The following is an 18,014-nucleotide window of genomic DNA, read 5'->3' as shown; positions in this document are numbered from 1 at the left end:
AACCTAACTGTAATAAATGCGCATCTCCCGGGAATTTATGTGCATCTGCTGTTCTGTGATTAAAGATGTAGTTCTAAGGGGGCATCCATGTTTAATTGAGGCGACGTTACTCATGTAATATGGCTATTAGGTAGGTGTGTATATTATCTTAGTGGTCTATGGGTTTCACTTATTAATGGAGGCGTGGCTAGTGGGCAACACAAAATGTGTTGCGTTGGACTACATGTTTCCTGTTTTGGAGATATTTTTTATACGGTTCAAGTAGGATCTTATTAGTGGAGAGTTTTCAGGACCGCAGGGACGCTCTTTTCAGGGTGACTACCTTGTTGTTAGGGTCATTGCAGGGTGTATGTGGGGTGAGTCCCACTTCCCTTCTTGCTTTTTTTTTGCCCACTTCTATCAATGCATGAAGATATTGAAAGCCTATGGAAGAAAGTAAGTGCAATGACTGGTGATCATGCAGTACATTCTGCGAGTCCTTTGCTTTCCGTGAGTACCATAATTGAGGAAAGTTTTTTACACACAGCTCTATCTACAGTATTTTATACACAGTTTTGTTGATAGACCTACCTGCAGTTTGATTGTTTGGTATATTCTGTTGTGCACATGTATTGCCTTTAAAATTCTTTTTGTCCTGTGATGATGGGAGAAGAGTATCCTACACTGTAGCACTAATATGGGTAAATTGTCATATGGTTGCAGTATATCGATATTTTTTATAATCTGGAAAGGCTCTGCGTTATAACCATCAGATTTTATAAACTGGGTAATTCTGAAAATATGCAAGTACATTTTACAGATATTTGCAGCTTATTTTCATCAAATTATTTTGGACTTCTGTAAAGAGACGGTATTACCCTTCGATGAAACTGGAGGTTTATGGTAAGTACGAGACGGTATTACAATCTTGTACTTACCATAAACCTACAGTTTCATCCAGGGTGGTTCCAGTGTGCCGTTATGGTTGAAATTCTATGGCATGTGATTCCTCCACCGCCAGCTCCGGCCTCCCTGTGACATCACTTCACAGGCTGAGGCCGTCCACAGCAGCCAATGGCAGAGCTCAAGGATCATGGCTGAGCGCTGTCTTTGGCTGCTACAGCAGGTTTACATTACAGGAGAGGTAAATAACTGCTGATTTGTTATTTTAATGCATGAGGGACTAATTGACAGGGATTTTGTTTAACTTGGACAATCCCTTTAATTGTGGGGAAAAAGCTTCCCACTCCTCCAAACACTACTAAGTTGATCTAACTGGAAATGAATATAGGAGGAAAATACATTTGGTCTCTCTAGTAACAGGGACATGGGGACACTGCTAGTTACTACATGCAACAGAGGGGCGGGCACTCAGATACTGCTTTGCAATCTATTGGAGCAGAGCTTTGCTATGCATGTGTGGGAGAAGACGTCCCGTCCAGTACAGTACTGGCAGAATGACTGGTTTAGGACACATACCCACATGTAAATGCATTGCTAACATCAAGGCAGCAGAAAAATAAGAAAATATACATAGAAAGCTGAACTGGTAAATAATGGGTCCTTTTAACGTGTAAGTTCCATCCATATCGCAATGGGACGGTACTAGCACATGAAAATTGCCCTTGTGAATACGCCCTTATTGTGGGATATCTTGTGCCATCACACTCCCGTGTAGTCTTTCTGTATGCATCTTGCTCTGTATTTCCCTCGCAGCCTGTCTCTGTACGTTTTGTTCTGTACCTCCTGTGTAGTCCGCCTTTGTACACGTTTTTCGTCTATATTTCCCATGTTATTGGTTTCTGTACACGTCTCGCTCTGTATTTTCCGTGTGCTCTTGGCTGTACATGGTAAGAAGTTGATTTTAGCAGGGTGGAAGTCACGCTGCTTCCTCTCACTTCCTGCCCTGATGCTCGTCTCCCTCCCCTTTTTTACGCTCAGGCTTTGGGGTTTTCCTGGGTGATTTTTGCCCTCTATATTTTCTGTCATTTGACCTTTCAGAAATGTTTCCTTCATCTCATTTGCAGTTCAGGTCTGCAGATACCAAAACCACAAGAGTAAGGTGACAGCAGCAGGGAGGAGACTTGAGAGAAATTGCATAGCTGACAGCGCGACAGAATAAACGGGCAGCCAGGGCAGCGGGACATGCGACCAGACTCTGACAGCAATGACCCCGGCTATATCAGCTCCCCCTCCAGCAGCAAACCGGTACAGACCTCATGGCCTCTGATGTCACTCTGGTTTGTATGATGTAAGCGCTCCCATGTCACGTGATGTCATATCTTGGCAGGACTCCTCTGATGATATGAAGAAAGTTCAGAGAAGGGAAAAGAATCGCATCGCAGCACAAAAGAGTCGCCAGCGGCAGACACAGAAGGCAGACACGTTACATGTGGTAAGTGCAAATTGTCATCTGTGCCGCTCGTCTTAAAGGAGCCTTTACCTATAATTGAAGCAGGAAGTGTCCACCACCATTGTGGTTTTTGATTCAGGGAGATGGTGACGAGGGCTGACATACATGTAGTCAGAGCACGAGGCACAGTAGTGTTGAGAGGCAAGGGTCCTGGACAGCATTTGAGGGATAAACAGGTTGATGGATGCCAGATTGGCAGGGGTGGAGCATGGTGACACTTGCTGTATGGATGGAGGAATAGAAGTATTTTGGTGGATGCCTCTTATTGCAGTATTGGTTCCTGTGGCTGAAAACCTGGTTCTATTTCCCCCTTTAGGAGAGTGAGAACCTGGAGCGACTGAACGCAGCACTGCGCAGGGAAATTCGCTGTCTGCGTGACGAGCTGAAGTATCTGACGTGTGTCCTGAGCAGTCACCAGTCTGTGTGTCCCCAGAAATCTGCATCGTTTCCAGCCTCCCCCCGCTGCCAGCACTGACACAAGTGATCTGCATATGAACTGGGACATAAAGAACTTGTTCAGCACATGTGTCCCCAGTTTCTACACGTTCTAATTACACAGAGTGTCAGTTCTTGGACTGAGTACATCCATGTTCAATGTGACTGGGACTTCCTGGGGTTTTTATGGGCATTTTGATTTCTATTGAATCCACCCAGTTGGAGCAAATAGTGTGTATGAGTTTTGTCTTATGTTCTGTTCCTCTTCCTACTTGGTATCAAGCAAAGTAAAATGAAAAAAAAAAGTGCTACTGAGCTAAAATATACGGCAGTTGTGTGATTGTGTATTATTGGGAGGTGATGTTGGGTACAATTTGGTGTCCAGGTGTGTGACTAGAGTCAAATGGGCTTCAGGGCAAACTTCAAAAATGGGACCCCCAGCTTGTTGCTTAGATGGCATGGGTCCCAGTAGGATATATAACACACATGCAGACCTCTACACAAGCAATTCATTCATAGTGCCCAGACTGCAATAATGCCCTCTTGGTCCCTTCATAAAGTAATAGTGCCTCCATGCATCAAGAGTGCCACCACTGTGCCAATTAAAATAAAACCAAAAACTCACATAACACTTGTAGCTACAGCGATCATTAGGTGCTCATCCTCTGCCTGTAGACGGTGCAATGTAGTAATGTCATTGCACCGCATGAGCCGGCAGGACGTTTGACAGTTGCTGAGTCTCGGCAATATAGAAGTACAGAGGCAGGGAGCAGATGGCTGTCTGCACTCCCTTGGTTTTCATCTGGGCGGCCTTCCTTTCCCTGTGGACTGGTTTACAACCACAATCATTATGCCCCTGCTCGTGTCTGAGGTCGATTCAGTACACAATTGGAATCTCATGTTAAAAAGTATAAAACATACAAACAAGTTTAGACAACACGGATGCAACCAAATTTAACTTGACCTAATGCATGCAGATAAACTGTGGCGCAGTTCACCTTTTTCCACAGTTTGAGAATGGGTCTTGTTAAAATATAAATAACATTTCAATAGCTTATAATAATGTGTTAGGCTCCCTGCACACGGGCGGAAATTCCGTGGTGGGATTTCCCGCAGAATTTCTGTCCGTGCCCGCCTGAATAGGATTGCATTGCAAAACGCAATCATATGCAGACGGCCGCGATTTGTCCGCGTTAAAACACACGTGGAAAACAAACCGCGGCATGTTCTATTTCTGTGCAGGTCTCGCAGAGGCCCGCACAGAAATGTTACTCTTCACGCGCCAGCTCCGCTTTGCACATGCGCCGGCTGGGCGGCAGCTGACACATCACAGAGAGGAGAAGACGCGGAAGAAGGTGAGCCGCACTGGTCACTGCAGGGGCGCAGGTCGGATCCCGCTGCGAGAATTCTCGCAGCGGGATCCGACCCAGCCGTCTGCAGGGGGCCTTACAGAAAATTATCACAGTCAGGTTAAACTTGACTACATCTCTACATCCTGAACAAAGTGAAATAAATGTTACTGTGGCTGTACTACAAAAGCAAACAGACTGCTAGCTCCAAAGTAAATCAGAAAACACTGCATATATGAATTTTTAATTGCATTATTGCTCTATTTACTGTGCATATATAATTGAACTTTAAATGGCTATTCCCATCTCAGACTTTTATAGCACATCTGCAGGATATGCCAAAAAGTCAGATAGATGTGAATTCACTACAGGGACCCACAACTATCTCTAGTTTTGGCCTATAATGTCCCCAACCTGACTGTGTGACGTGGTCAGGATTATGGAAATTGGCGAGTGGACTTTGCTCTACTGTTTCTATAACTCTCATAGAAAAGTGAATGGGAGTTACGCAAACAGTGCAGTACAGAGAACTACACTGTTTCCGTAACTCCACATGTTGGGCATGGATGGAAACACCCCTTTAAATTAATGCATATTAAATGTAGCAGCAATGCAATTCAAAATACATATATTCAATGTTTTCATATTTCTGTTGTACGTTTTGTAAATGTTTTGCAGCATCCCCAGAGCAATGAGCATCTAAGGCCTGGTTCACATGAGCGAGTCAGTGCAACGTATTCTGTGTGTGGGTCTTGCATGCAGTATACTTTGTACCAATTTGCCATAGGCTCACACGACCTGCGCAAAATCCGCACAAGAAAAATTGTAGCATGTCCTATTTTGGCACGTGTTACGTAACCATACATGGCAATAAGCGGCCAGTCAGTATTGCGTACTGACTGTGTGCCGTGTGTTTATACCTCACAGCCTGCACGCTGCAAGATATGCTTATGTGAGCCTGGCCCTGTGGGTTTTTTTGCATTGTGCATTTGATGATGTGGCTGCCTCCATTTAGACGTGCACTCCTTCCCATTTGTCCAAGACTAATCGTAATTATAATTTTAGAATGGTTTGATTCTACCTGCCCGGAGTTCATTTTGAAGACATAGACCCAAAGCGAAGAAAGTCAGATTGCATAAGTACAGTGTTTATTAGATGCCCATAGAGAACAATGGGGCTCTATGGCGCATAATACGCAGTAAAATAGAACATGCGTTCTTTTTTACGTGCATATTATACAGAATAAAAATGCTAGTGTGAGTGGGTCGATGAAAATCAATGTACTTTCATTGACTCCATTCACCACATAATATGCTGAGAAATTACGCTCATGTGAGCCTGCCCTCAGATGCATAGTAAACATACCAGTACTGCAATTAATACATTCAATATTGCCATATTTCTTAGTACTGTCAGTGTGCTGTTGCACCTTTTATGTATGAAATCTCACGTTCTCCTGTATATAAATAAAAAAGTGCTCTATATATAATATGCAGGACTTTGCACCCCCTACTGGGTGTAAATTGTACTGCAAAAAAAGCCAAACGGGAACTGAAAAGCCGTGTATGCTTGAAGAAGGTGTGCAGTTTGTGCCCCAAAGTGACTGCTGCTGTACCAGGACTGAACTCCCATCACAGTGCTCTGGCGCCTATCTACGGGTGCTTTTAGACAGAGCAAGAAATCGTTCGCCCAAGAACACAATGTCACAGTTTGCTTGTTTGGCTTCACACATGTGAGAAAATCGTGTGAGATTTGTGCTTTTGCGAGATGCACAAATCTCGCACAAATATGAACCCCATTGTTTTGAATGGAGTCATACTAGAGATGGGAAGGACTGGAAAAATTGGGAAAAAGCCTTTTTTTTTTCAGAAAAAATTGAAAAAGAAAGGTGTGTAGAATGTGTTCTTTTCCAATGATAAATAATATATCTATGACATGGTAATCAAACTATATAACATAAAAAATAGCTTTGGAAAAAAAGCCGTTTTTTCACCCATTTTTCCAGGCCCTTCCATCTGTAAGTCAAACACATGAGCGATTTGTTCCCACATCACACCACGGGAATCAAACTGTGGCATGTTCTATTTCTGTGTTCTCTCGCATCAGACCGCTCATTGTTCTCAATGGAGCCGGCGGCAGCATCACGCCACGTGCTAGGTGCGCACCATGTGAGATCTCCCATTGAAAACAATGGGAGACACTGCGCAATCCTCTGCCGCAGCTAACAGCCGTGGTGAAGGGTCACTACATCCCTAAAGTGATGCGAGGCTGTTTTGGGAATTCACATGGTGGGGCCCCATATCACGCCCGCCAGTGTGAAGTTAGACTTAGTGAATTACATTTTTTATTGCTCCAGTGCATAAAAATCTAAGCATATAATAAATGTGAGCATAAACCGTGGTTGCACACTTATTACACTCCAACCAAACCTGTGTGGTCTGACCCTGCATTCATATGCTACTCCCCCACCCATTCTTTTTCCCCTAAAAAATGCAAATGGTTGATGAAAGTGAATTTTACTGGAAAGGCACTGGTGTACACAGGAGATACTCTATACACAAACCACTAGGAGAATTTGACTCAAGACCTATTCCAAAGTTGCTCCTTTTTTCCACTTGATGTTTTGAGATCACTCTGTAGGAACGGAATGTGAAAACAAGGCTTTTCATGACGATTGCTTCACAGGTATGTACTGTAGGTAAATACTCTCCACTCCTGTTGCACTCCGGACCCTGGACTCCACTGCAGCAATTCCCGTAAGGGTATCAGGATTGGCGCCTGAAGCCCGGCCCCCTTACACCATTCTACAACCCTCTCTGGACTCTCACAGCAAGCTTCCTCAGCGTTTCACAGTACTATCCCACCCAATGAGGGCAAGGCCCCAATTTATATGGAACCTTGATGTTCCCTTTGCTGACCATGAGAACTGGGCCTCCGCAAATAATTAACAAGAGACCACCCACTATGAAACAACCGCGCCTTACAATGTTATTGCAGCAGAATAATAACTCCATGGAGCTGCTCATCTATTACTTATCCTGTACTTAACTCTTATAACACAGGGGACACTTCGGCCACTCTCACACATGGATGCGGTAAAGTTACTTTAGTTTTCGTCCGACAGCGTGTTTTAGCGCAGCACATCATTGTGATGAGTGATGAGCTGCGCTAAACGCTGAAAAATAGTGCCGTCCAGCGCCATGATTGAATGCATATCTGTGAGGCTGCTCTCACATAGACGCTTTTAATTGTGGCGGTTTGAACGTTGTGGTAATTGCAGTATAACGCTCCCATTGATTTCAATAGGGCCTCGCAGACATGCGTTAGAACGCAGCACTGGGCGGCGCTCTCCAGTGCCACGAATTTTGAGCGCTGTCTGCTTGATGGGGTGCAGAAACAAAAGTAAAATCAGGGCAAAGCGCCACAAATGAAATTGCGGTGCTTTGCTGCGTCCATGTGTGAGAGTGGCCTTAAAGGTCCTTTTATACAGCCCAATTAACGTTCCTCTGCCAATGTGCTTGTGTAAAAAAGCCATCAATCAGCTAATGAATTAGTGAATGCTCGTTTGTCAGCTGATCGTTGATTTTCAGCAAGAATTAAATGCTCACTGATCGGCTGTGGACAGGGATAAGTGTACTGCCAGCTTATAGGAACAAAGGGTGTCACTACAGATTGTTCCCAAAAGCAGATTCTCATTTAAATTAAATCAGTGTGTGTTGATTGGCCCTTGTTACATTGGCCCAAAAATTTGACGACTGTAAAATGGTACTTAGACTTTCTAAGGGCTCTTTCACAGAAGCGAATATCGGCCACGCTTTCACCACAGGCCAATATACGCTGCCCTTCTGATGCATTTTTTACAATGCATCAATTCAGATGGGCATATTACCGCGGCGTAAAAATGACCAGCAAAGATAGAGCATAAGGTGCACATTCCGGTCGGGCGTTTTTACGCCGGACAGAAAAGATAGTTCAGGAACAATCTTTCAGCCAGAATATGATGGCCGCTCCCATAGACTCTTATGGGAGCTGCCGGAGAAGGGAGGTGGGAGGGAGTTTAGCATCGTGTCTGACAAACTCTAACTCCGCTCCCTCCTCTTCCTTTCTGCCCCTTGCCGGCAGTTTGCAATGGGAGGAGGTGGGAGTTAGTTGCTAAGCTCCTGCCTTTTCCCATTGCTGGCAGCCGAAAAGGGGTGGGAGCTTAGCATACTAGCTTTCAACCTGTCCCGCCCCTTCCCTTTGCTGAAAGGGGCAGAAAGGAGGAGGCAGTTTAGCAGAGCTAAACTGTCTTCCATCACCCGAGGGTATCCAGGGCTTGGCGTATACTCGCCGGACCCGGGCCATCTGAACGGGCGCACAAACGGGAAATGCAGCCGTGACTTGGTCACGGCTGCCTCTCGTTCGTGCGATTTTTGGTCACGTTGTTGCCGTCACACAGCCAACCGAAAATCGTCTACGCTCATGTGAAAGAGCCCCAAGGGTCCGTTTATAAGAAATGATTTATCGTTTGAACAAGGGAACGATGTCAGAGATCGCTCGTTTGTTCGGGCAGCCTGTTTATACAGGCAGATATATCATTGGCTCGTTCGAACGAGAGCTTGTTCAGCCATTCACTTTCATTGTCCGTATTAGTGAATGAGAATGACTGAATGATCGCTATTTAAACCTAGCGATTAGTCAACAAGCCAACGATGATTTTTTTGGCTGGAAAATGAACGATGAATAGAGATGAGCGAGTAGTGCCTTATGTGAGTACCTGCCCGCTCGTCTCTAAAGATTCGGGTGCCGGCGGGGGAGAGCGGTGAGTTGCGGGAGTGAGAAGAGGGGAGCGGGGGGAGAGAGTGAGAGAGATCTCCCCTCCGTTTCTCCCTGCTCTCCCCCGCCGGCACCCGAATCTTTAGAGACAAGCGGGCAGGTACTCGCATAAGGCACTACTCGCTCGAGTAGCTTGCCTTAGCGAGTATGCTCGCTCATCTCTAGCGATGAATAAAAAGCAAATGATTTAGCCTTCGCTGCGTTTACACTGAATGATTATCGGTAATTTTTGCTTGCTTTTTTGAACTATAATTGTTCCATGTAAAAGGCCCTTAAATCAGATGACTGTGCAGTGTTTGTTGTAAAGAAGAGCATGCTGGGTGATGTCGGCTCTGACCCTGCAGCTGTCTACACTGGGGGCGTATATATTTAAACTTTCAGCATTAGCATTTTATATGGCGATCTAAATAAATTTTGTGTTTGTTAAATGCCACAAATTTACATAGAGGCACAAGAGGCCTCAATATATTTGTCGCACATGGCAGCACCTGTGTGCGCTGAAATGAAACCTATGCCGGCTCCGATCTGGCATAGGAGTTAGCCATAACGTATGCCACTTGCTGGTGTAAATTATAATAGGTCTGATGGGCCTGTGAGGCCCCGCTCCCTTTTAGAGACGTTTCGGAGGCCAACCTGAAATGGCAATATTTGGGTCATACTTCAAGACTATTACATGGCTGAAATCTGGCATACAAACCTTAATACATAGGAGTGAATGTTTGAATCATTTCATGTTAGATTCTGGCGGAAGAGACGCAAAATTCTGTGAAAGCCCAACTTGCACAAAAATTTTGCGTCTTTTTCACAGGTATGCCAGCTCATGCCACTTTCCAAAAAGGGGTGTGCCTTGTCGTCAAACGTATCATTTACATCAGAAACTGGTGTAATTTATACTGGAAATCTACGCGAGAAAGTAGCTGGCGTAGTTGAGCTCTGTCATTGGCTGCTGCCCCTGTGACATCCCATAAACTGGGCGGGGCTACAGCTGTAAAAAAAAAGACTGGAGCTGGGATGGAGCACCAACATGGAGACACAGCGGGAGCCGGGAGAGGTGAGTATATAATAATTCGTTATATTACTCAGTGGGGAAGGGGTTGTACTGAGATAGTACAATTTGGACAACCCCTTTAGCACCTTCCTAAAGTGTATGACACCTGCCTGCAACAGCTGCAATACAACATGACGGCAACAATGACCTTTAAATGTCCGGATTGGAATTCAAATGTCCCAATTGGCCCCCCGCAATTATATTGTGGGGTGCCATTCAGGTGTCATAGCAGGGTCCCTGGGACTACCATGATTATTTGCTTAGTAAGACATGCCTGTGGGATCTCTGAATAGAACGCCTGTTAAAATACAGTATAGTGCAGTACTATAGTAATTGCAGTATACTATATAAGCAATCAAATGATTGCAAGCTCAGGTCCCAAAAAACGTAAGTTACTAAAATACCACATTTGTAATTATTACAAAAAATTTTATGTTTAAAGCAACTCTTTTTCTAAGTTGTCGCATCAAAAAAATAAAAAATAAAAATGTAAAAAATTGGTATTGCTGTGTCCGTAAAAGTCCAATTTACTAAAACATTACATTATCAATCAATGCTGGCAGAAAAAAAATGCAATGCCAAAATTGTGTGCTTTTTATTCACCCTGTCTTTAAGAAAAAAATGAAATAAAAAGAAATGAGAACGTCATATGTCTCCTCGCGAAGCACAAGCCCACACACAGCTGCGTCAATGGAAAAATAGAAAGTTACCGGTGTCAAAAGATGGCAATGGAAAGCAATTTTAAAAAATGGTATTTTATTTTTTAAGTAGTACAATAGAACTATAGAAATTTTGCATCGCCCTAATGGAACTGACCCACAGGTTACGTTCACAGCAGTTTGAACACACAGCGCCTCCCAAAAATAGCAGAATAGCATGTTTTTTCCATTCTGTTCCAAATTTTTAAAAGTTTTCCAAATACCTGGTACATTAAAGGGTACCACCGGAAATTACAACTTTATTTAGTTAGTAAAATTTTTTTAATAAGTTATGAAAAACCACAAAGGACAGCAGCAGGAAAGGGTTAAGAGTGGCGTTAGGAATAGATCCATTTCCCCCTTTTAACTCTCGTGCGCACTACAGGAGCGGCGGGGCCGGTCACGTGGTGCCTCCAGCACGTCTACAAGTAGTTGCAGTTATCGCTGTGGTGACGGTCGCGGCCGCCACGTGTTACATGGGGGTTAGATTTAAATTCTCTAGTAATGGCGGGCCAATGAGAGCAAGGGGCGGGGCCAGAGGAGCCGGGACCTCAGAAGTTTTAGTTGCCCAGACATACCAGAGAGGAGGGCCAGGGGACGAGGTAGTAGACTCTGCTGACTCCTATAGTTGTAGAGGCTGACAGCAGCAGTAGCAGCATGTGACCGACCCTCACCACAGAGAGGAACTAAGGTAGAAAGAGACTGTCACAGAGGCGGAGGAGGAGACTGCCCTATAGAGGAAGAGAGGCATATAGTAATGCTGGAGACTGTCTGAGACGGCAGGAGACTTGTGTTGTAGTCACTAAGCAGAAGGTCAGCTCTTGTGTCCAGTGACCTGGTGATGGCTTGGAGGTCATAAGTAATGCAAGAATGGTGAAAGAAGGCATCGCAGGGGACGATCTGCTGCACCCGACAAACGATGGCGTAGAGAAGGGCACTGCTGGTGACTGGGTCACCAATGGGGACAGTGTGCGGTCAGCGGAGGGTCAGGTGACCAAGCTGTACACCCGGCGCTGGTTCATGGTGCTCCTCTTCAGCTCGTACTCGCTGTGTAACGCCTTCCAGTGGCTGCAGTATGGGATCATCAGCAACATCTTCATGTACTACTATAACGTCGACCACATCGCCATTGACTGGCTCTCCATGTCCTACATGCTGGTGTACATACCGCTTATATTCCCCGTGGCCTGGCTGCTGGACACTCGTGGCCTGCGACTCATTGCGCTCATTGGCTCAGGACTTAACTGCCTGGGGGCCTGGATAAAGACAGGTAGCGCACGAACTGACCTATTTGGGGTAACGCTATTCGGACAGTTGATATGTGCAACGGCGCAAGTCTTCATCCTGGGAATGCCATCACGCATTGCGTCCGTGTGGTTCAGCTCCAATGAAGTCTCCACCGCCTGCTCTGTTGGCGTGTTTGGCAATCAGGTAAGTGCGTTGGCCGATACGGTCCATGGTGGGGGAAGTTGTCCTACCTCACCTGTCCTCTAAGGGGCTGCCGGTTTGTAGTAATGAGTGTGAGAACCAAAGCCACTGCTATATCCAACTGTCACTGCGTCATTTTCTACCTGCGATGTAATGTCCTGCCCCCTGTGCCAGTGATGGTCTCCTTGTAGCTGCGGTCATCTACTAGGAAGCTAAGGACGGTTGTGAAGTCCATTATGGCTGATTCCCTCCTTGGCTGACTGGTATGACTTGGTCCACTCCTTCAGTATGGTTTTTATGAGCTCCTCTTGGGGGTGCATTGCGGAGTCTCTTCCGCCTCTCCTCTATATCTTCAGCAGATGTCTCCATTCTCCGGTTTTGTCTTTTCCAGCTCATGTTGGAAAATACGAATGACTATCTCCGGCTTCACTTCAACATCACCATCTCCGGCCTTTAGTCCTGACTACTTTCTGGGGTGCTGTCCTCTTAGGCAGTGTTCCCACAAGGTTTTTCATTACACAATGGAATTCTGTCTGGAGGTTCCGTAACGGGTGCCGAAAACAGAGTTGTGGCTGAACCGCGAACAGAACCATTCACTGTCCGTTTGATAAGGCGTCTGTTAGTTTCTTATATATAGACTATTCTATACTTCATATAAAACGGAACCCTTGTCAAAGGGACACCAAAGTGAAAGCAGTTTGACTAGTGACAGTGAATGTTTCTATTTGGGGGTTCTGTCATGATGCTGTTTTTGGCAACTAAAGCAGAACAAACCCCCCCCCCCCCCCCTTCCAGGACAGAATCACGCTGCTTAGTGAAAAACGCTGTGGGAACGCTAATTTCCATTTACTACACCCCCTCCTCTGAACCATCCTGAACAGAGCAGCGTGTTGAGCATTATACTGGTTCCCTGTTCCTGCTCACCCACCTACGTCTCTTCCCTTATTTGCATCTAACAATTTGCCTGTATCTATTCTCTAAAGGGCAGAGATAACCACTCTTCTGTTTCCTCTCTTTTGCAGCTTGGGGTGGCAGTGGGGTTCCTTTTACCCCCTGTCCTTGTTCCCAACATAGAAGATAAGGATCAGCTGTCCTATCACATCAGCATCATGTTCTACGGGACGGCAGCAGTGGCAAGTCTTCTCTTCGTCTTGGTCATTTTTGGTGCGCATCATCCAAATCTTAAGAAATAGTGGCGCTTTAAAGGACAGGATGGAGGTGTAGTGCAGAGCTGTGTATGTGTAAGGACAGTAGAGGAATGGTGGGGACTACCTGTAATGTTTGGCAGGGCTTGTAGTTCTTGTTGGCCTCTCACTTCTATGACTGTTGTGTTCAGTATTTCAGAATGCTCCCCCACTGCCCCCCACGTTGGCTCAGGCTGCACAGCACTCTTCTGGTGATCAGTATTCCTACAAACTCTCCATCCTGCGGCTACTGAAGAACCGAAACTTCATCCTTCTGGTTGTGTCATATGGTGAGTCCCTGGGTGAGCCCCTAGGTGGGTTTAGGTTTATCGGACCCCATTATTTCAGTAAGCTGCGTCCCCTATGATTTCAGGACTGAACACCGGAGTCTTCTACTCTCTGTCCACCCTACTGAACCGCATGGTGACAACGCACTACCCAGTAAGTAGAAGTCCTAGCAAGTGCTTTCAGTCATTGCAACCACCTCCTCTCACCATCTGCTTTCCTAAACAGGGAGAAGAGGTGAACGCCGGACGCATTGGTCTGACGATCACCGTGGCAGGAATGTGCGGAGCACTAATCACTGGCTTCTGGTTGGACAAGACAAAGACCTACAAGTGAGTGTGAGGATGGTAGGGGAATGTGAGGAGAAGAGCTGAAGCCAAAGGAGGCTGCACACATTAGATTCATGGTTGAACAATCGTCTTGAGCCCCATTTAAACGGGACGAGTGTTGGGCAAACGATGCCTAACACTTGTCCCCGCACATACACGCTCCCTTGCTCCTGCACGGGAGCTTGTATCGCTGGCTGACAGTGGGGAAGCAGGAGCAGATTTCAGTTTTCACTCCCCCACCCCCCATTCTCCATTCAGTTAACATAGTGGCTGTTCAATACTGAATGGCTGCTACTTGCACTGCGCTGTCATAGTTAAACTCATCGCTCATCATTTATGCAGTATAAACAATGAGTTTAACTATGACAGACTGTTGTGTGAACTTACCCTTATAGTTGTTCAAACTAGCCATACTTGTTCATTGACACCAGGCAAAGGATGAACAAACCTGCTGGGAAAGTTCTTTCAGAAAAGATCGTTTGTCTGACTATTGGCCAGTAAACACTGCCAACCTCATTACAGATGATGATATGGTATGTCATCAAGCAGCTGAAACAATTGTTCTTTATTAACCCTTCTGCACAAGAGGATGAACGTGTATGCCCTCTGCTGCCAGGGGGTTATGGAGCAGGACTAGGAACTGAGCCTGCCAATGCCCAAGAGATGACAGCTGCGTTAAACAATTGATACTCTCCGACAACAGTCACAACTGGAGTTAGCACTAGAGATGAGCGAGTATATTCGCTAAAGGCAATTGCTCGAGCGAGCATTGCCTTTAGCGAGTACCTGCCCGCTTGAGACCCGGCGGCGGGCAGGGAGCTGCGGGAGAGAGGGGAGGAACGGAGGGGAGATCTCTCCCTTTCCTCTCCCCCCCCCCCCCCCCCCCCCCTCCTGCTGACAGCCACTACTCACCGCTCCCCCGCGCCGGCACCCGAACCTTCAGTCTCGAGCGGGCAGGTACTCGCTAAAGGCAATGCTCGCTCGAGCAATTGCCTTTAGCGAGTATACTCGATCATCTCTAGTTACCACTAATTGTGGCCATTTAACCCCTTGGATGCTGTGGTAAATTCTGACTGTGGCGTCTATACCAGTAGACAGAGAATGGGTCCCCCTTCTTGATGCGATCACAGGTACTGAGTGTTGCCATGACGGCTTGGGGCCTAGTGCAGGCTCCTAGTCTACTAATTCCAACTCAATAGGCTTAAGTTAAAATTATGATGTATTGCAGTACACCAGACTGTTCAAAGTTCAAATTTCCTATCTAAACTAAAAAGAAAATTAAAGGACGTACATTTGTAGTGTCGGGGTATGTATAAAGGGAGATTGTGCGGCCATCTCCCTCCATACAACGTGGGTGCCAGCTGTTTCTTACAGCTGACACCCGGCGGCAACAGCTCTGATGAGCCACCGGAGCTGTTAACCCTTTAAATGCCACTGTGAATTCTGACAGCAGCATTTAAATCTCCCGAATGATGTTTGGGGCTCTCGTACGGCCCCCCTCTTCCCTGCGATGAGATCACAGGGAGCCGTGTGGGTGTCACGGCAGCCGGGCTTCCATCTGAAAGAGCTGCCTTGGTAGAATGCCTATCAAGCTATAGGGTGGCTTGATAGACTGCCTGCCTGATCACAGTATGACATTACATCATACTGCAGGAGTGATCAAAGCATCGCAAGTTGTTGTTTTTACTTTTTTTTCTTAGTCCCCAGAGAAAATAAGATCAATAAAGCTTTTTTACTTTTTATTTATAAAAGAAAATTGTAATTTTACCCCCCCTTTCCTCTTTCCACATTTATAATAGAAGTATCTAAATAATATAACAAAACAAACAATGATATTTAATATCGCTGCGTCCATAAAAGTCCAATCTATCAAAGTAACGCATTATTAACCCTGCACAATGAATGTCGTCAAAAAATAAAGAATTCCAGAAATGCACTTCTTTTGGTCACCCTGGCTCCAAGACTAAATGCTATAAAAAGTGATCAAAAAGCCGTATGTATCCCAATATGGGACCAGTGTAAACTACAAGACGTCCCGCAAAAAATAAGCCCTTGTACAACTATGTTGATGGATAAATAAAAGTTATTGCGCTCAGAAGATGGCGGCAGAAAATAATTTTAAAGTTACATATCTTAAAAAAAATAATAAAAGTACAGCAAAAAAACTGTATAAGTTTGATGTAGTAGTAATCGTACTCGCCCTTAGAATAAAGTTATGTCGTTGTTGCAGTTTGTGCGCCGTAGAAACAATGTGTGAGAGGCTGACTGTGACAAAAAGCTGTGTGAGTGGAGCAGGAAGATGTATGCCTAAAGAGACGGCAGAGTGTGAGGAGGGGAGCAGAGGCTAAATGTAAGGTTGGGAGATGGTGTGGGTGAGTGCGTGTGATTGACTGAGGCTGCGGAGAGGAGGAAAGGAAGAATAAGAGGAAAATTGCTTAGTGGCCGAAGTTGAGTGTGAGGAGCTGCTCGGAGAGGGAGTTAAAAATGGCAGGGACTGATCGTCAGGAGATAGGAGGAAGCTATGTCTGAGATAGGGGATGAGTGTCTATCGATGGGCAAGGGCTGAGTGTGAGGAGGGGGGGCTGAAGCTAAATGTAAGATTGGGCAAGGAGAAGGCTGAAGGCCCTTTTACATGGGCCGACGGTCGTTTGGACAACTGGACAAGTGCTGACGTCATCTCTGAGGTCGTTGGCGCTTGTGCAGAGCATTCAAACTGAAAGTTCTGCTGGCGGCTCACTGGCTTCTCGTCCGCTTCTCGCTCAGTGCTTTTAAACAGGGCGACGATTTAGCGAGTGCCAACGTGGTTTTTAAGCTGACTGAAAAGTCAGTGTAAACAACTATGAATGACCAGTGAGCCAGTTATTTAATTTTTTCTCTCTTCACACTGAACAATTATTGCTCACTTTCGCTTGTGTGAATGAATTTTGAGCGATAATCGTTGTGTGTAAATGGACCTTTAGGCTGAGTGTGGGAAGGGCTGAGGTTGTGTCAGAAGGCAAGGAGTGAGGGAGAGGGTGGAGATTGGGGGTGAGCATGAGTAGACCCCAGCATTTTAATGTAAGGGAGTTGAATGTGAGGAGACGGTATAAGGCTGAGTGTGAGGAGGGCATGATGGGGGTTGAGTTGTTTTTTAAAGGCTTGTAGTGAGTGTAAGCAGGAGAGTGAAGATGGGGGAGTGAGAGCGGGGCTAGTCGGTGAGGTTTCAGTCTCTTATCTCTTGGAATCACTCCCTCAGACAAACCACCCTGGGTGTATACATCTTCTCGATGGTTGGAATGCTGGTGTTCACGTTCACTTTGGATCTCGGTTACCTCTGGCTTGTCTTCATTACAGCAGGGAGTCTGGGGTGAGTATGAATCGTATGCAAATTAATAACTTACAGGGACACATCACTTGTCAAAAGTATGAACATAAGCCTAAATGTAAATGCGGATTTGAGCACCAACCTCACATTGTACTAATAGTCCATAGTGACACATTACATAGATACTGACCCTAGTCTAATGTAGACGCTGCACTACAAAGACCCTTCAAGTGGGTGCTGGGGTCTACTGTTACAACAGATTTGATAATGACCCAATTTGACACCCCTAGAGAAGACCTAACTGTTTCTGGATAAGCTGGGTATTTCTAGGAACACCTTCTGTTCCTATCTCCTATATCACAGTGAATTATCAATGCACTGTCAGGTTTATAATGGAACACTCATTTCACACTGTGTGACCACATTCATATATGACAAGTGACTTTGTAATTACAAGTGTGGCAACCATACTTCTCAGTACCCTGAGTAATAAAAGCAATTACCATCTGCCTACAAATAGGGGGTTATTTATTGTTTGGGTTGCCTTGTTTGTAAATTAGGTTATGGTCTTAAGGCCCTTTTACACGGGACGGTTTTGATTCTGGTCGTTCAAAACCGCCCTGCCTCCCTGCTGGCCGCGCTGTGATCGATCCAGCGATATTCGCTCCTGTATCACAGCACGGGAGTGAGTATACACGGCAACGAGTGTCGGGCATCGTTTGCCCAACACTCGTCCCGTATAAAAGG

At 45.6% G+C, this 18,014-nt stretch overlaps 2 protein-coding genes across 3 annotated transcripts in view; both read left to right on the top strand.

Annotated features, from left to right (window-relative positions):
* The first annotated feature begins 914 nt into the window (after nucleotides 1-914).
* On the top strand, nucleotides 915-3,153 carry BATF (basic leucine zipper ATF-like transcription factor). Its single transcript, XM_066605754.1, has 3 exons — nucleotides 915-2,187; nucleotides 2,270-2,374; nucleotides 2,709-3,153. Exons 1-3 carry the CDS (start codon nucleotides 2,125-2,127, stop codon nucleotides 2,865-2,867), a joined length of 327 nt encoding a protein of 108 aa, XP_066461851.1. The 5' UTR covers nucleotides 915-2,124; the 3' UTR covers nucleotides 2,868-3,153.
* An 8,139-nt stretch (nucleotides 3,154-11,292) lies between these two features.
* Nucleotides 11,293-18,014, top strand: part of FLVCR2 (FLVCR choline and putative heme transporter 2) — a 15,285-nt gene continuing 8,563 nt past the window's right edge. Inside the window, exons 1-6 of one of the 2 annotated variants that reach the window (XM_066607656.1) lie at nucleotides 11,293-12,168; nucleotides 13,188-13,329; nucleotides 13,502-13,639; nucleotides 13,723-13,790; nucleotides 13,863-13,966; nucleotides 17,199-17,309. In XM_066607656.1, the coding sequence (XP_066463753.1) occupies nucleotides 11,608-12,168; nucleotides 13,188-13,329; nucleotides 13,502-13,639; nucleotides 13,723-13,790; nucleotides 13,863-13,966; nucleotides 17,199-17,309 (1,124 nt within the window). In that variant the 5' untranslated portion in view covers nucleotides 11,293-11,607. The remainder of the gene's footprint in view (nucleotides 12,169-13,187; nucleotides 13,330-13,501; nucleotides 13,640-13,722; nucleotides 13,791-13,862; nucleotides 13,967-17,198; nucleotides 17,310-18,014) is intronic. The other variant, XM_066607657.1, reaches the window with a different exon arrangement.

Source organism: Eleutherodactylus coqui, chromosome 6 (genome assembly GCF_035609145.1).
Source record: "Eleutherodactylus coqui strain aEleCoq1 chromosome 6, aEleCoq1.hap1, whole genome shotgun sequence".
NCBI classification, from domain to species: Eukaryota; Metazoa; Chordata; class Amphibia; order Anura; family Eleutherodactylidae; genus Eleutherodactylus; species Eleutherodactylus coqui.
The sequence above is the reverse complement of the archived record's forward strand: the minus strand, read 5'-3'. Positions and strand labels throughout refer to the sequence as shown.